General features: G+C 40.1%; 1 protein-coding gene across 1 annotated transcript; it reads left to right on the top strand.

Moving 5' to 3' along the window:
• The first annotated feature begins 228 nt into the window (after positions 1-228).
• CALHM6 (calcium homeostasis modulator family member 6) lies at positions 229-2,515 on the top strand. The gene is made up of 2 exons (XM_007190739.3): positions 229-1,045; positions 2,034-2,515. The coding sequence occupies exons 1-2, from the start codon at positions 518-520 to the stop codon at positions 2,454-2,456; spliced, it is 951 nt and encodes a 316-aa protein (XP_007190801.2). The 5' UTR covers positions 229-517; the 3' UTR covers positions 2,457-2,515.
• The last annotated feature ends 17,080 nt before the right edge of the window (positions 2,516-19,595 follow it).

The following is a 19,595-nucleotide window of genomic DNA, read 5'->3' as shown; positions in this document are numbered from 1 at the left end:
TTCGTTTTTTGGTTTTGTTTCGTTTTTTGTAATTGTTTGGTCTGCCTGGGAGTGGGTTTAGGAGCCAGGGTGGCTGCCATGGAGAAAAAGCTGGTGTTTTTCCCCGTTTACCCAAGTAAAAAGTATTCTTTTCATTTGGTGACTGCATAGGGTCATTAAGGGGAAGGAAAGTCCCCTTGTCAGTTAGGAGGAAACAAAACACAATGGAACAGGGCCTATCTTCCCTCAGAGTTCCTGAATTGAGGGCTAGGGGTCACCAGTACCTCCGCTTCTGGAAAGGGGTGGGTACTGGGGAGCTCAGTGGTGTGTGTGTTTCAGTCTGCCATACCTAATCTGGTTGAAATAAGAAAGCGAAAGCTCAGGAAGCCCAGAGAAGACCTCTCTCTTTTTTGGAAGGCGCGGCTTAGAAGAGCAGGGAAAACCCGACCCCAGACCCTCCCCAAATCATTCGAGGAGCCGGGCAGCGAAGAGGCAGAAGCACGCGGGCCCGTCCACGGCGCCCTGGGGTAGGAGACCCATGGAGAAGTTTCGGGCGGTGCTGGACCTGCTCCTCAAGCACCGCAATGCGCTGGGTTACGGCCTGGTGAGCCTGCTGACGGCGGGCGGGGAGCGCATCTTCTCCACCGCGGTGTTCCAGTGCCCGTGCAGCGCCGCCTGCAACCTGCCCTACGGCCTGGTCTTCCTGCTGGTGCCGGCGCTGGCGCTCTTCCTCCTGGGCTACGTGCTGAGCGCGCGCACCTGGCGCCTGCTCACCGGCTGCTGCGCGCCGGGCGCGCGCACTGACTGCGGCGCAGCGCTGCGCGGGGCCCTGGTGTGCGCGCAGCTCAGCGCTGTCGCTGTGGTCGCGCCGCTCACCTGGGTGGCCGTGGCGCTGCTCGGGGGCTCCTTCTACGAGTGCGCCGCCACCGGGAGCGCCTTCGTGGCGCGGCGCCTGTGCTTCGGCCGCAGCCCCGGCTGCGCGGCCCAGCTGCCGCGGGTGCCCTGCCATCAGGTCCAGGCGCCCGAAGTGCAGGACCTGCAGAAGGAGCTCAAGGCCCAGTCGCAGGTCGGGCGCCCGCGCTGGACGCGCTGGGGGGATCGGAGAGGGACGGGCTTCTACGGGGATGAACGGGGGAGGTAGAAATGCGTGCCCTTTCTCCAGACATACGACACCCGAAGACTAACTAGAATGGTTGTTGGCTTCTCATGAGCCGATAGGCATTCCTTCCTTCCTCCTCCCTCCCTCCCTCCCTTCCTCTCTCTTTCTTTCTTTCTTTCCTTCTTTCTTTCTTCCCTCCCTCCTTCCTTTCTTTCTTCTTCCTTTCCCCTAACCCCCTTACTTCCTTCCTTTCTATCTCGGTGCTTTTGCTTTTCTTTTCTTTTTTAAATTGAAGTACAGTTGATTTACAATATCGTGTTAGTTTCAGGTGTACAGCACAGAGATTCAGTTACACGTGTGTGTGTATTCTTCTTCAGAGTCTCTTCCCTTATAGGTTATTACAAAATATTGAGGATAACTAATGAAAGGGAGAAAGGCACTTGGGCACTCGTATAGTGTCAGGCATCCACTCTGTACCAGTCACCGTGCTGGGTCCTTTACTTCCTTTATTATTCTCTTTTGTCTTTACAGCGAATACACCGAGTCCAGGTCAAGTTGTTTGTCCAGTCAGAATTGTTACAGTTGAAATGGGTCTGCCTGGCTCTAAAGCCATCACCCTACACTACTTCTGGGCTTGTAAAGCTAAGAGGTTCTTGGAAATGAGTGTTTGTTTCATTGGATTTTCTGAAACTCCACGTTTTGAGTTCCAGGGATTCGACATATAAACTCCTCCTTGGGCCCTTGACATGCCTTGGAAAATGACTGTCTTGTCAAATGAGCACTTGTACTGAGGGGTTCGAGAGGTTACTGCCACTTCTTTCTCTTAAGGGATTAAGACCTAAAACTGTTGCTTGTTCATCATCGTAATTCTGAGTAGTTCAGACTTTATCTGAGGATTTAAAAATTTCTAAGAAAAAAATGTGACTAAATTGCTACTTTGTTGTGTTTTCCTAAGGTGTTGGGCTGGGCCCTGATAGCAGTTGTTATCATTGTCCTCCTGATTTTCACATCCATCACCCGATGCCTATCTCCAGTTAGCTTCCTGCAGCTGAAATTTTGGAAAATCTATTTGGAACAGGAGCAGCAGATCCTTAAAAGTCAAGCCACAGAACACGCAACCGAACTGGCAAAAGAAAATATCAAGTGTTTCTTTGAGTGTTCACATCCAAAGGAATACAACACTCCAAGCGTAAAAGACTGGCAGCAAATTTCATCACTATATACTTTCAATCCAAAGGAACAGTACTACAGCATTTTGCACAAATATGTGAACAGAAAAGAGAAGAATCGAAGTATCAGATCTTCCAAAGAAGATGCAGTGGTTCCTGTTCTTGGCTTTGTAGATTCATCTGATATCACCAGCACTCCAGACTTATGACCTTATGAATAGGAAAAAAGTTCTTTTGAGTTATTGATTCATTAAAAAAATAAACATTGGTATTGTTTATGACTCTTTTTTTTTTTTTGGTCTTCCAAATTATGGAAACATAGCATATTAAATCAAATAAAAATTTAGAACTTTATCTCTTTATTATATTATAAAAAAAAAAGGAAGCAAGGTTAAATGGTTCACTCAAAGTGACAAGCTGGAACTAAATCAGAATTTTTATGTCCCTCGCCTAGGGTCTTTTTCACTGAAAAATAATGCTGCTTTCAAATGAAAGAATTTAGCAGCAAAAACAGCAAAAGAACAATTGAACTTCAGACCTTGCTTTTAGGGTATCTGATGTTAATTTCAAATTCACTTTCATGCAGACAGCACATTGTTTGGAACTTTAAAATACTGGCATTTTATGGCTACTAAAACAAAATACAAAAAAAAATCATCATGAAAAGGGAAGTAAAATTTTTAAAAACAAAATTTGAAAAACTATGATAATTGCAGGCATAACCTGTATTTAGTTTGTAGGATCAGAAGGAAATTTTTAAAGCTGTTTATTGTGGTAAATTTCAAATATACACAAAGGTAGAAAGGATAGTATTATGAACCCACATATGGTCATTACACAGCTTCAACGGACTGGGGAAGTCAGGTAAAGCCTACACCATACAAATAAATATAGAAATACAAATTGTGAGCTGATTTAGATTGAGGAGGAGGCGATTGGGGAGGTCTGTGAGAAACTGAAATCTGTAGAGTCAGAGAAGAGCATTTCAGTTTGCAGAACAGTATGTACAAAGACTGAGGTGAGGAAGATCTTAGTACAGTCAGAAGCCTTAAAGGTGACTGGAGAAAATGTGCAAGGGACAGCTCGTACAGCCCCTCGAAGTCATGCAAAGGATTTTGGTTTTCATCCTATGAACATCTCAGGAAGATTGATCTGCTTTTCTTGCGGGAAAAGGAATGGCAGGGGAAAGAGGGAGAGCCAGGGTGGCAACGGAGAGATTAATCAGGAGGCTACTGCAGGGGAAATAGGTGGGAGTGAACTTGAACCTGGTTGATGGTGATGAAGACAGAAAAAGAAGATAGATTCAAGGTAGACTTTGACAGGATTTGTTGATGGAAAGGATGCAAGGATTTTTTTTGAGAACAAAAATATCTATAGATAAAATTCTGTTGCTTGATAATGCCAGGACTTTTCAGGGGATCTTAGATTGACATTCCTGTCCATCTTCCAAATTTATGGCTGTTCTGTGCATTTAAAAAAATGACTTATGAAAACTTTGTAAAACAACTGAGCACAGATCATATTTAGCCCTTCTTCCTCTTTTGGCAGATGCTTGCTCCTGCTTCTATTTGCCCTTTGTTGCATAGGGGCCATTAAAAAGTACTGGTCATTAGAGCTGAATATCCTGTTATTGAGAGTCATATATTGCAAGAAAGTTGGCAGAGAAACTGCATGATCAGTTCTTTTCTATTCCCTAATGAATAATTTTGAAAATCATATCATGCCTACTTTCATTTTTGCTTCCTTTATTTTAAAATTTCTTTAGTATATTCTTCTCTTCAAAATTGTTTTTTCTGGCCTACCATTTATACTTATGTATAATACTGTCTTCAATAGTCTCATGTTCCATTTTATTGACTTATGCTCCACTTTCTCTTGCACCGTCTTTAATATTATTGTGAAAGTATATATGCTTAAGATAAAAAATGATGATGGAGAAATGTGTGAAAGAAAAAGTGAAATCACCTCATTCCTTTGCAATATGTTCTTCCCAGAGGAAGCTGTATACTCCATGTCTAGACAAACATTATCTCATACTATAAATGTGGCTCTGCACATTTTTCATATAAAATATCATAGTTCCATGTATATATACATAGCAATTTACCTCCTGAAAAATTACTGCATAATATTCTACTGATTAGTAGGATATGATTCCTTTTTTGTTAAAAAAAAATACACACACACATGCACACATATATATGCACACATTCATAAAGTATATAAAGATAGGCACAAAATTGTCAGATTTGATCAATTCTGAGGAATAATAATGGGTCAGGGGATTCTTTTGAACCTCATGCACTTTTGATCTTTGGATTTTAAAATAATAAATAATAAATATTGAGAGTATAATTAGAAATGTTTAAAAAGAACCCTTAGATGCTAACACACTATTGTAAGGCAATTATACTTCAATAAAGATGTTTGGAAAAAAAAAAAAAAAAAAAGAACCCTTACTACTGGTGTAGGGCTTTACAGTCAATAAAGAGGTTTTGCATCTTTCACTTCATTTTATTTTCAGGAGTTTGTGGAATACCCATGAAACATATCACTCACACTTAACTAAGGAATCGAAGGTTAGAGAAGTCACATTGCTAGGCCAAGGTCACATGGTAGAACTGAAGCTAGGGGACTGCTCCTCTCTGGATCATGTAGTTCAAAGTGGCCACTTGGCTGTTTTTATTACTGGGTTAGACTTTTCCCCCTTATAAACCCATGTGCCCTTGAGAGCGGAAAAGATACAGCTGTCCTTAGTGACCCCCAGGAATTTTCATGTCCTTCAGAAACTTGGTGACTACTGATAGCTAAGACCACTTTGAACAAACACAGTGAGATCAGGACACAGCACAGTTATTTCATGGTGGGAACATGGTCACCACTATTTCGCAGGATACATCACTCCTCTGACCCTGGCCCCAAACAGGCCATGTCGTGGGCTCAAGAAGCATTTTTATACTCAATGTATAGTTTTTTGCTGGCTCACCAAATGCTTCTTCATAATCACTCCAGCTTTATGCTGCTCTAAAGCCTTAACCTTAGAAGAGATTCAGACACAGCATCTGCTATTAGTATTTGCTGAAAAAGAGCCATATTGTTCTAAGAGATGATTCCATATGTATTGAGTACTGGCAAGGTGACACAATTTACAGAGCATAAGATTAGGCATGTTCTCTTTGCTCCATCCAAAGCCGTGGACAGTAAAGTCAATACTCCGTGAACAGATTAAAGAAGAAAGTCCCGAGGAAAGCATCTGAAAATAGAACTAGCCTCATACGCAAATGTCTCTGGTTGAAAAACATCTGAGAATCCCCAAATTTTGCAATATCTTGCATCTTATCTACCAGGTGGCCTACTGTAAACAACTCTTCCTACAATAGAAGATGAAGAAAGGCTCCCTGTCTGAGTCAACCCAGCAACAGCTGCCACTGCCTATCTTGTCAGCAGCAAACTCCCACTGTGTGCCTACCATGTGTCCAACACTGGGCCTGCCCTGAAAGCTAAGCCTTTAGTTGTCTTATTTTGTCTCTTCCTCTTCATTATCTAATTATCTCTTATAAATTTCAATATAAGGACTGTGGAATTGATTATATTATATTCTTATCTAAGAAAAGGCACATATATCAAAAAAGGGATATGGGGACTTCCCTGGCGGTCCAGTGGTTAAGACTCTGTGCTTCCACTGCAGGGGACACGGGTTCAATCCCTGGTTGGGGAACTAAGATCCCGCCAGCCCCATAGCACAGCCAAAGAAAGAAAGAAAAAAAAAAAGGGGATATGGTCTGTCAAGACCCTTTGTCATAGGAAGAGAACATAAAAACTTCCAAGTGAAAGAAAAATTCTACAAGATCAGGCAATTTATTGTCATTTAAAAATTGTGAGAAATCAAACATAGAGAGGGGTATCTGAAAAATTTATGTAGAAAGAATAATTACAAAGCAAACCTCTATGTAACCATCACAGAGGGGAAAGAAATAGTACATTTCTAACACCCCCAAATCCTGGCCCATGTGCCCCTTCACAATCCCAACTCTCTCCCTGTAGAAGTCGGGGTGTTGATCATTTCCTTACTTTTATTTATAGTTTTACCACCTACACGTGCATTTGCATTTCTAAACTGTTAATGTTTAGTTTTGTCTGTTTTTGAACTTTCTATGAATGAAATCATCTTCTAAGAATTGTTTTTATCACGTTCTTGTTTGATTTTGTTTGAGAGATTCATCCATATTGTGTCTAGAACAACTTATTTATTTTGCTTGCTGTATAGTATTCCACTGCATGAATATCCACAATCTAGTTATCCATTTAACTGCTGATGGGTATTTGAGTTTTTCCTAGCTTCTGGCTCTTATGAGCAATGCTGGAGTGAACATTCATGTACTTATATTCTGGTATACACGTGTTGGTTGTTTTTCAGGGTGTGCTCCTAGGAACAGATGAAACATGAGGGCATGTACATATATCATTTTGCTGGATATTGTGAAATATTTGCCCTTATGGTTGTACCCATTTACACTACTGTGAGAGTTTTCAGTGCTTCTCACTTTTGCAACACTTGATATTTCCAATTATTTACTTCCGTCACTCAGGTGAGCATGTAATGGTATTTCTCATTGTGTTTTTTTTTTTTTCTTTTCATTTCATAGTGTATAGTGTATTTTATAGTGTGTATATATATATATATATTAATTCCAAACTCCTAATTTACCTCTCCCCCCGACCCCACTATCCCCTTTGGTAACCATAAGTTTGTTTTCTGTCTGTGAGTCTCTTTCTGTTTTATAAATAAGTTCATTTGTGTCATATTTTAGATTCCACATATAAGTGATATCATATATTTGCCTTTCCCTGTCTGGCTTATTTCACTCAGTATGATAATCTCTAAGTCCATCCATGTTGCTGCAAACGACATTATTTCATTCTTTTTTATGGCTGAGTAATATTACATTGTATATATATATATATATATATATATATATATATATATATATACACCACATCTTCTTTATCCATTCATCTGTTGATGGACACTTATGTTGCTTCCATGTCTTTCCTATTGTAAATAGTGCTGCTATGAACATTGGAGTGCATGTATCCTTTCGAATTAGAGTTTTCTCTGGATATATGCCCAGGAGTGGGATTGCAGGAGCAGATGGTAACTCTATCATTGTGGTTTTAACTAGCATTTCCCCCATCATTAAAGGCTTTGGCACCTTTTCATATGTTTAGTAGTCGTATATGTAAGTATATATATTTGCTAGGATATTGGATACCCTCTTTTATGAAGTACCTATCCAAGCCTTTTGCCTATTTTTAATATTTGGGTTTTCTGTCTTTTTCCTTTTGATTTATAAGATTTCATTATTATATCATTCACTTAAACCAACAAATATTTATTGAGTGCCTGCTTTGTTTTGGGCATATTTTAGGTACTTGGGATACATCGGTAAACCAAACAGCAAAGACCCTGACCTTTTGGAGCTTGCATTCTAGGGGAAAGAGAGATAATAAACAGTAAGGATAATAAATAAGTAAATAATTGGACATGTAAGGGGAACAAGAATTCTAAGAAGGAAAGAAAAAAAAGAACTTTCTAAGATGTATTAGAAATGCTGGAGATTGGAGGGCTGTTTCTCTCATTGAGGAGTGAATTTTAGCAAAGACTTGAAGGGGTGAGAGCTTAGACAGTGTGACCTGAGGGTAGTGAGCTAGGGGACAAAAGTAGGCCATGAGGTCAGAGGGGTAAGGAGGCAGGGGCAGATCATGTAAGACTTTTGGGCCAGTGTAAGGACTTTGGCTTTTACTCTGAATGAACTGAATAACCACCTTACACATTCCCTACAATACCTGAATCAGATGATTCTAACTGCGTTAGACCATTGGCCCTCAGGGATAATCAACAGAAGGCAAGAACATGCTGACTTCAAAAAGAAGTGATGCTCCCTTTTCGACTGTAGATGGCCATAGCCCTGGAACTAGGGAAACGATGCCTAAGACCTAATGAAATATGTTATTGTGGAATTAAAGTCAGATAGGAAGTATCTGAGTGTGTGTGTGTGAGTGTGTGTGTGTGTGTGTACATGAGTTCTCTTATGGTGCCTTAAGTACATTTTTGATAGTTTTTTTTGCTAGGAGAATATTAACTTAAGAAAACTTGGTTTGATAAAATAATTGATAGTGGTGAGATATGAAGTTGTATATTCAAAAGTCACAGATTGCTTTTAAAACTCCGAAGCTCACTTTTCAGTGATTCCCTTTGTCAAGTTTTGGGCTCCATTTAACCTATGCCTTCATGTTCACCATCAACATCTTAATATGTTTATTTTCAGTCATTCAAGAAACATCCAAACATATACTGAGAATAACTATTGTATGTGGGAGTCTTTACAATATCATGATTAAGAGCTCAGTCACTGGAGACAAATGGGTGGTGTATGAGCAATTGAAACTTATTTCTCACAGTTCTGGAGGCTGGGAACTCCAAGGTCAAGGCACCAGCACATTCAGTGTCTGGTGACAGCCCACTTCCTGGTTCACAGATGGCTATCTTCTCACTGTGTCCTACATGGTGGAAGGGGCAAGAGAGCTGGGGTCTCTTTCATAAGGGCACTAATCCCATTCATGAGGGCTCTGCTCTCATGACCTAATCACCTCCCAAAGGCCCAACCTCCAAACACCATCACATTGGGGATTAGGTTTCAACATATGGATTTTGGAGGGACACAAACATTCAGTCTACAGTACTGGGTTGTTGTTCTGGCTCAGCCTCTACCAAGGATATGAGCTTAAACATCTCTCCAAATCTCGGTTTCAGCATTTGTAAAATGTAGAGTAATCATATTATTTACCCAGATGATTTTTGCTCACAATTGAGATAATGCCAGGAAAATGCTCAATAAATATAATATATTTTTATTATTGTAAGGCAGTAGGCTAACTGGATTGGAGAAAAGGAGAGAAATAAGATAACACTCTTAAGGAACTCTCAAGGAATTGGTAGGCAAATAAGTAAACAGTTAACCATTATAGGAAGGGGAATAAAATACATGATAATTAGAAACATAAGCAAGGTGTTTTGAGAAAAGAGAAAATAAATTCTGCCTAGGAATATTTGGAGGAATTTTCACAAAAGAGGAAATAGTTTAAGGCTTCCTAGTGAGTTGGATCCCACTCATCAGGGAGGGACTGAAAAGTCAACCTACTAAAACTGTAATAAACTCCCAGGCTACCCAGAGCCTCCCAACGAAGGTCCCTTGAGTTACATTCCTATTGAACAGTGCTGCTCTAGAACATGGTAATCAGCATTAAGTCTTAAAGAATTCTCCCCGCCCCACCCCAATGTGCCATTTCAGGGTTTCTCCACAATAGCTTCTTTCTCTGGAGCGTTCTTTTCTTGAATTCAACTTCTTTTGTGGGCATGGTGATTGTAGTTTTCAATGTAATGTTTCATTCGCTGTGTGTAGAATTTTTTTATTTATTTATTTATTTTTAACAGTGGCAGCTTAAGAATCTATCTAATTCAAACCAATACTGCTATGGAGACTAACTTCTTCAGAACTCTTCCCAGTATGTTCGCAGTGTCTGGTCACCTTTTCTCATGTATTAAACAGTGAGTGTCACAAAGAGCTCAATATCCACAGATGTTTTATTTTGACATTCATTGTGGATCAACACAAACCAATTCAACATATGAATTTTGAAAAGTCACAGATATTCAGTCCATAGCGTCGTCATTTAAAGCTTTTAAAATCTACCTGTCCTCCACTCCATCCCACCTGTCTACCCTTACTTTTTAATATTCTCCAATATAAATATAATCTCTGAGTTAATCAGGCTTTTGACATCCTACCACACCCATTAAACAGTGTGAAAGTCTCAGTCTTACCTCTTCACTCCACTGGTTCTCTTTTCAGTCATTGTCCCAATGTCTTGACTAGGATTTGATTTTATCCTACTTACAAGCTAATAGTTAGCCTGTTACTGTATCATGGAGGCTAGCAGAAGAGATGAAATTTCTGGGCCAGTGACCAAAATCTATATTAATCACAGCACAGCAGACTGCATGAGCATTGTGTTTGCATTGGTTCCCCTTGCCCCCAAGTCCTAGGGGGAACAACACAGAAAGCTAAGATGGATACCTGCACACGGTGTGCGTTGTGTTGCTGGAGAGAACACTGAGCTTAGGGCACCACCATTTTATAGCAAGTAGTAATGAAGCCTGCTTCCTGTCTAAGAGAGAGAGATTTTTTTCTCTCAAGGCAGGTTGCTGCAAACACAACCCTGAGAAATGACCTGGTAAAAAGCAGTCAGAGCCTTGCATTCCTGGCATACTAGTAAGACATGCAAAAGCATGAGAGGCCCAGGGAGGACTATCTCTCATCACACAATATCTTCCAACTTTCAAGCCCCATTTCAAATCATACTTCCCCTTCAAGGCATCCCCCAACTCCATCAGTCCACAGCAACTTCTTCCTTCTCTGAACTCATGACTTCACCTCTCAAACCCACTGTAGCACTTGATCAGATACCTGTTTGTACCATATTAAAATTTTGTGTTTTCTCTTCCCAGAATGATTTTATGACTTCTGAAGACTTAAAAAAAATTATCTTGTAAACGCCACAAAACAACAACAAAACTGATAAAAACAAGTGAGAAAGATTAAATATATTTATTATTTCATTAAGAAGAAAAAAGAGTTTAAGTATCACAAATACTTCTTGAAATTTTAAGACACAGGGTACATGATCATGATAACGTATCAGTAACCAGAGATTGTGTTTTGGTAAATACACTATCATTTCTAGACTTGAAAACCACGTGTTCGTCAATCACGTGATTTTTTTTATGTTATTTGTCCGTCTTTTGTGTATGGCACTCCGTTTCTTAAAGGCAGTTTATAGCATAAGAAAAACAGTTATATAAATATATTTAATATTTTTCTTGCATATCATAGAGAAACAAAATTTAAAAGCCAAAAGTTTTTTTCGTGGCGTATCCACTAGCAACTTGAGTTACTGATGTTCCACAGAATGCAGTTTGGGAACCAGTACCTCAGATAATCAGAGGCAGATGGAAAATCAACTGTTGTTTGGCTTGCTTCACGGTATTCTCAAATCGCATAGTCTATTCAAAAATAGCAACTTGAATGAACTCAAGTCTGAGACATGGTCAAGCTGTGGGGCAACATTTCAATGGCCAAGCCAGTAAATGGATACATAGGGGATTCATTAAACCATAGTTTATTTCATGGAGACCAGATCATCATGTGTCTAGGCATCTTTAAAGATACTTAAAAGCACTTGGAAAGAGGGCAGTGCATAAAATAAAAAACAGATGTTTTTCCTCTTAAGAAATCAAAACAATCCTAACCCCTTTCTCAGCTCCCAGCTCTGCTCAAGAACTCTTGATGAGACAACTGCTTTCTATTCAATTCCTATGCAATCTAAGAAGACTAACTTTGAGTCCACATGCTTTAACTTTAAATCTGCTTGCCACTGTACATACCAACAAAATTCCACAACCCTTCCAGCCTCATAGGCACATTTATCCCGGCTAGAAGCTGCCTAACTCTCCCTGCAGATGTGTGCTGAATCTCTCTCTATAAAATAGGCATTTTATTTTCTAAAAATGTAAACCTTTACTGCACATCCTCTATATCCCCACTGCAATTTGAGATTCAATAATTTATACTTGCTTAAGGAGTGCTTGATAAATGCAATCATTGGCCGTGAAAGGCTACCCAAAGAGGTACTTCTGGTTTAAATTGTTGGTTTGAAAGTACATATTCAACCACAAGCAAGCAAAATAAAAGGATCTTTTTTCATGTCATAAAGCAACCAGAGAACAGGAGAGGAAAAGGCAACACTTTTTTTGGAAGTTGGAAAGCAGGTGTAAGTGGTGACTGTACTACCAGGCCTGAGAAATCTGACTCCCAAGCCAGAACTGGAGAAAGATAAGAAGCAATATGATTTGTACCGTACAATCTGTACAAAAGGGTCAGGATTTAGCAGCAGCAGTCACCTCTGGAAATGGGTCTGGCAGCAGAGTTAAAAGCAGGATCGGTTGAAAGCTTGCTTAAGAAGAACTGGTCCCTCAGATCTCTGCTGCCATTCCAAGCAGCTGGGCAACTGCTTCTCCCTACCTTAGCAAAAATGGGGGTTTTTATCTCTAGATAGTTTTTCAAAAAATTTCTGAACTGAGACAACAGGATAGTTGAAGGCAGGGATACTATATTGAACAAAGTGAAATAAAAGTTAAAATATACATACTGAATTTTATTTTCCCCAACCTGGCTCCCAGAATGTGGCATTCAGGCTCACATTCTTCAAGCAGTAGGTCAGAAGGGTCATATCTAGCAAATATGACTGCCCAAGAGAAGAGACCTCAATAAAATGACACATTTCGAGGTTCATGTTTAAATTCCCCAACTTGCCATACTGCTCGGGGGTGGCAGGCAGCTGGGGCAACTAACATCACATCTGCCCTCTCCACAGTCTGAGTGGCAATCCTGACTTCCTGGGGTGCTTACAAGTGCACCAGTTTAAGGTGCGAAATTAACAACTGTTTTCTCTCTCCTTCTGCCTTCCCTTCCTTCTGAAGAAGAGCTGTTTGTCTCAGTTATCATTCCTGCCCCTCTCTGAGCCCTGAGTTTTAGTGCCAGGGCTCTCACACAAATCTAGCTTCACATCCTAGATTTATCCTAGTGAAATAATTCACAGGAATGTAATTCTGGAATGATCTCATTGAAAAAGCACAGCCAGCAAAGGCCATAAGCATTCACACCCATTGCACGTTCACACCCAGAGCCAAGGAGATCGCAGACCCCTTTCCCTTAAACAGAGAATGTGCTTGGGGCCCAAAGCAAAGCCCACCAGCTGCCCATGGATATTATCCTGCCCACTGCCAGCCCGCCTGCTTGCAGACTGAAGCCTGGGCCCAGAACAGCCACCACCACAAAACATTCTGCACCGTATAAGGACAGACTCAGGAGAGCATCCAAGCAAACAGGCCTCACCTTGTAGATGCTCCCTATGTTTCACGGAAGGTATCTGGCTCCAGGAAAGACCAGCAGAAACTATTAACACTCCCCTGTCACAGCCCCATAAGGCAGAAGAATGTCCAGAAGCCAAGCTGTTAAGGATCCTTCCCATAGCTGCCTGCCTTTCCCAAGTCTAACTCAGTTGCTATCCAAATCTTGAGAGAGTCAGAAAGTAGGGTATTTAACTCTGAAACTAGATGTCAAAGCCAGGTCTAGACCAGTCCAGCAGGGCTGAGACAAAGTGAAACTGGAGAAGAAATAATGTACTTTGAAGGACTTAAAATCCTAGCTGCAAAATCACCAGGTTGGAATCTTTGGAAAAAAATTCCTTACTCCAATCTGTACCCCACTCCCAATGAATCCTCATAAAATGATCCAGAAGAGGAGAAAACAAATTAATGGTTTTTCGGGTCTATAAATCTAAAGCTATTCTAAAGTAAAATGTTTATTAAGATAAAAAATAATATAATAAGTCCCTCAATTTATTATTCTATGTTGAAGCCCATAATCTACAAGCTCCACTAAAGTTCATATTTTATCCAATATGGGTGGATAACCAAGGAGCTCCAGAGATTTGAAAACAGTATGAGAGACAGAGGCCAAAACAAATGGAAAAAGTTACTTGGAGGAAACAGACACTATGTACTTTTAAGAAAACTTTAAAAAAAACGACCAATAATAATTTTAGAGATGTAACAGGAGACATGACATGTATGAAATGAGAATAGAATTGTATTTAAAAACATTTAAAGGACAAAAGAGTTCTTGAAAATTAACATGATAGCAGAAATTAAAAATGCAATAGAGGGCTTCCCTCGTGGCGCAGTGGTTGAGAATCTGCCTGCCAATGCAGGGGACGCGGGTTCGAGCCCTGGTCTGGGAAGATCCCACATGCCGCGGAGCGACTGGGCCCGTGAGCCACAATTGCTGAGCCTGCGCGTCTGGAGCCTGTGCTTCGCAACAAGAGAGGCCGCGATGGTGAGAGCCCCGTGCACGGCGATGAAGAGTGGCCCCCACTTGCCGCAACTGGAGAAAGCCCTCGCACAGAAACGAAGACCCACCACAGCTATAAATAAATAAATAAATAAAATTAAAAAAAAAAAAAAAAAAAAAAAGAAATTGAACTGAATACAACAACACGGTAATGGAAACATAATTGTTTAAAAAAAAATGCAATAGAAGGTTTGGAAGATAAACTTGAGGAAATCTCCCAAGATGTAAAATATTAATATAAAGAGATGGAAAAGAGAGAAAAGTTAAAAAAAAACAGAGAGAGAGAGAACTAGTCTAGGAGATCTAACATCCTACTAATAAGAGCCTAGCAGAAAGCAGGGAAAATGGATAGAATAGGATAAGAAATCATCAAAGAAATAATTCAATGTTTTCACCAAATGGAAGATGGATTTCTAGATTGAAGAGTTTATCAGGTGATCAGCACAGTAGAAGGACACAGAGCCACAGTGAGATGCATCATGGTGCGATTTTGGAACAATGGGGATAAGAAGATCCTAAAGTTTTCCAGAGAGAAATAATAGACCAAGAATCCAAAATCAAATGGCACTGAACTTCTGAAAAATATCTGGAAGCTAGATGATCATGTTTTCACAAACTTTATCCCCTATTCACTCTTTTTCATGAAGCTACTAAGGTATGCATTCTTTCAGAAGAGGGAGGACACCGAGAAAGGAAAGTCATAGCATCAAGGAAACAAAGGATCCCATAGAAGATAGAGGAGAAGAGAATCTCTAAGAGGATAGTGAGAGGAGAAGACAAAAACGATGGTAAAATTAACCCCTGATAATAAGATTAGCCCTATCTGGGTTAGTCAAGGGTTAGAAAGGAAGAAAGTTAAAAACAACAAAATTATGCATTCTTAATATTTTACCGGAAAGTCACTGCGACATCTTTCAAATAGCATGTGGTGTTTTTAAAACGTTGTCCATAGATTCTTTGAAACTCATTCCTTCAAGAGATAGAGATGAATTCCCTTACTTGATTGTGAGCTGGGCTTAGTGACTCATTTCTAACGAATGGGAAAAAAGTGGAAGTGATGGTATCAAGTGTCTTCAGAACCTAGGTCATAAAAGGGTGTTGCAACCTCCTTTCTCTCTCTCTCCTGGATTTCTCTCTCTGGTGGAATTCAGTTGCCTGGTTGTGAGGGTGAAGGAGCAGCCTCAGGAGAAGCCCATGTGGTGAGAAATTGAAATTTCCTACCAATAGCCATGTGAATGGCCTGTCTCGAAATCAAATCCTCCAGCTCTAGTCAACCCTTCAGATGGCTACAGACTCTGCTGACATCCTGATGGCAGCCTTGAGAGAAACCCTGAACCAGAATGACCCAGCTAAGCTGCTCCTGAATTCTTGACCCCCAGAGACTGTGAGATAATTATTGTTGTTAGATCATTAATTATTTTAAAATTATGGGGTGGTTTGTTACACAGCAAAGGGTAACTAATTCACTGCCTTTTGAAGTAACTTATGCCTCTAAGGTCCATTTCCCACCTGTTGTTTTATGACATTATATCTCATTTGCTCTTACCTCAGTGTCACAGGTTGACACTCTTGCTGACCATGAGGCAATTTTTGGAGAGAGTTTTACACTGTACTCGTGTGTAAAAAGAACTGTGATTTTGATGGGTTAAGGAACCTGGATTTGTAAGTGCCCAACTACTGGCTGGTAATCACCACTTCCTCATTCCTGAATTGCAGTTCTCAGCGTCATCAAAACCTTATTTTAAATTTTGAGTATGTCTTTTTCCCACTGCAGTAGGTAAGCAACAAGACAACATCAAAAGGCTTGAGAGAGACTATCACTAAGAAGATTAATTGATAGAGAACTTAATGTGTTTGAAAATATTAAGAGGAGATTTATGCACGTGGGGGAAGAATTTAAGGATTACTGATAAGAATAGAGAAAGCTAAGAAAATGTAAAGACTCTTCTATTATTAACTCCAGGGAAAAGTTGTAGAGGAAAGGAAACCTACTCTTAGTGTGCTGCACGGTCCAGTGGTCAATAGTGTTTACACAGTCTTGGTAATGTAATCACCGAATATTGATCTAACCCCAATTTCACCATAGTAGGAGGGATGACAGTCAGGAAGTTTGCCTATGTGTGTGGTTAGGATGGAGGCTGTGTGTGAGAAAGCCTTATATTTCTTGTGTGGAAATAAAAAAATAATATCTCAAACTGAAAAAATAAAGAGCTATATAAGCATTTTATGCATAAAAGTGAAGTAAATGACAGAAGAATCGGTCACAAGAGTAGAGAGGGCATGCTGAGGTGAAGCAGGAAATGGTAAAAGGTAAAAGTGATGGAGGTCAAGGAGGAGAGGCAGGCAGATGATTCACACTCTCATCTGATGCATTAGATTGTTTGCACGAATACATTTTTTTAAGTAAATTTTAAAAGAAAAGAGAAATAAGATAAATACTAAAATAATCACTAAAATGTATGGAAAGAGTCTGTAAATGTCACCAGTGTTACTAATAGGTGCTTTACATCTTTTACAATGTCAAATCCTTTTCCAGGGGCCCCTCAAATATGGTCCTTACAGGTACAGAGAGGAATATTTACATGATATTAACTTTCACTTAAGATCTTCCAGTGTTTTCTGAACTGATGAAAAATAGTCCTATGACTGGAGCCATAATAATCTGCTCTTTGAGAAGAATATTTCTCATTTTGAGATGAAACAAAATTTCTAGTGACAACTTTAATCAGTTCTGGTGACTATTTTGTTGACTACTGATTTAAAGTATGAAAAACAATATTCCAGTTATTGAATAGATTTTCTTCATTTTAGCTTTTCCTTCTCTTTGCAATGTCATTCCAAAAACTTTTGAAACGGGAGACAGATTGATTTAATTAATATTTATTAAGCATTCATTACATGATCATAGTCTAGTGGGGGATGGGCAGCCCTGGAATCAAATAATTAAAATGCAATGGGATTTGTGCAAAGATTAATGTGTATACGTGTCAGAGAAATAGTAGAATGATAATTTCTCTGTGAGTTGCCTCAGGTATTTATGGAATGAGGCAAGATATAAATTGACTAAGGAGTTGGAGAGAGGTGATAAGGGAAGGTTTTAGAGAACACGAGACCTGCAGAGGTTTTTGGAAGATGAATTATTTACCAGGTGTACAAGCAAGAGCATTGCAGGATGAAGGAACAGCATGTGAAAAGGAACAGAGGCGCAAACCGCCTTGTATCTTTAGTAACCGAATTCTTCAGCATTGCCCTGAATGACTTAACAGAGAGTGAGAGGAAATAACAAGTTGAGTTTTGGACACACAAAATACATGCTTCTGGAACATCTAGGTGGAGTGACTAGTAGGGAATAGGAGCAGGTGAGTGAAGAGGTAGAGAGGAGAGGTTTTCTGGGTAAGGGTTGTACTATCCAGGGGAAATGTCTACCTTGAGAAAAGTGCCAACCATGGACCCTGCATATATCAAAATTTGGGGAAGAAAGAGGAACTGCAGGAGAATGAAGGAGACTTAGAATTAATAGCCAGCTAAAACAGAGGAGAAGAATCAGGATAGAGAAATTTTAAGACAAATATTTTAACATAGAATTGTCCAGTTTCAAAGCTGGCACTCTGTCTGTGTTTGGGCTGCTGTAACAAAATTCCATAGACTTGGTGGCTTAAACAACAAAAAGCATTTATTCCTCACAGTTCTGGAGGCTGGGAAGTTCAGCATCAAGGTGCCAGCAGATTCCGTGTCTGGTGAGAGACTTCCTCCTGGTTTGCAGATGGCTGCCCTGTTGTATCCTCAGAAGGCCAGGAGAGAGAGATCTTATGTCTCTCTTCTTGTAAGAGAATGAATCCCATCATGAGGGCCTCACTCTCAAGACCTAATCTAACCCTAATTGCCTCCCAAAGGTCCTACCTCCACATATTATCACATTGGGGTTTGGGCTTCAACATATGACATTTCGGGGGAGACAAATATTCAGTCCATAAAACACTCTTTCTGCTACATCACATTTTCTTAAAATTTGCCAGTGAAAGGATGAAGGAGGCATCAATTGTCTGTCAAGTAAGCAGTGTCGAGAATGTTTTTTTTAGGATGGTGGAGACTTGAGCATACTTTTAGGCTTATGAGAAGGAGCCAAGTGAAAGGTGAAGGTGGATAAGTGACTCAGAAAGGTTCCTGAGGATGTAGTGGGAGCTAGAGCGTGCCTGTGTCTCTATAAGCAAATCCATAGACTAGTAATTATTTAATTTGCTCTGGGGTCTTCCTCCTGACATCATTATCAACCTTTCAGGTCTCAGTAACTTTATTAATTTTTTAAAAAGCAGGATACTTTTAGATAATCCCCAAGACCATGTTTGGTACTAAACTTTTATCTTTGTAGCTTTTTCTATAAAATCTACCATCCCAGAGCTGGGAAGAACTCTCTGAGTTATTGTATGGTCTATCTTCCTGCTGCCAAGCCAGATTTGCTGCAAAAATTTTTACCTCTAAAAGGTAGCTACCAGGCATATCATCGTGCTCAAGTACATTAAACTTTCAGTTATAGAGTATCACAAATCTTTGCCAAGAGGCGGCTGGCCCAGTCCGTGCATAGAAACTATTGGACCCGGAGAAGTTGAATTCTTGGCAGAGAATTGTCCCCAGAGCTGTGTAAACTCAAGCAACTAGTTTTGGCCTCCTTTTCCCCCCAGTTCATTCATTTTGATTTGACATCCTCATGAAGGACTCCACCCGGTGGTTGTTTAGAAAATATAAAGAGGCAATTTCCCACGTCTCAAGGGGGTTGAAAAGCACATTGTTTAGACCGGGAGCTCTTCCAAACTGTCTGAAATGTCTTAGGTAGTCACAAGGCAGACACAGGTTATAGTTTTTAGGGACTGCTGACATTCAGGATGGGGATTTGCTTCTTTCTGTTAGTTTTTAAGTGTCTCTGCAGCAGTAAAAATTATGTCCATGGACACTTTTTACTTTTTGGCTCCAGCTTTTGTGCTGCTTTTCCTGTTTTTTTTTTTCCTTCAATAGTGGCATTTGTCAGCCTTTTACAGGATTCTGTGTGAACCCTTGAAAAATCTTTCCCAAAGAGGAACAGTGCCATTTCTTTTACATCTTTGGGAAAATCGCCTTACAAGGCTTTGTAATCCAGTTATGTGGCTTTCTATGGCTTTCCTTAGTGGTCACTTTTCTGTGTACACCATCAGCAGTTTCAGAATGCAGGAGTCCCTGAGGCAACTTTGTAGCCACAAATCTAGTGCCCGCTGCAGGGAAGAGCTCCTGAAAAGAGCTGAATCTCCCAATCTCCTTCGGAGACATAGGGAATCCCGCTTTTGA

The sequence above is a fragment of the Balaenoptera acutorostrata genome, chromosome 14 (assembly GCF_949987535.1).
Source record: "Balaenoptera acutorostrata chromosome 14, mBalAcu1.1, whole genome shotgun sequence".
In the NCBI taxonomy this organism is placed as follows: Eukaryota; Metazoa; Chordata; class Mammalia; order Artiodactyla; family Balaenopteridae; genus Balaenoptera; species Balaenoptera acutorostrata.
Note: the sequence above shows the minus strand (reverse complement) of the source record. Positions and strands in the feature narration are given on the sequence as shown.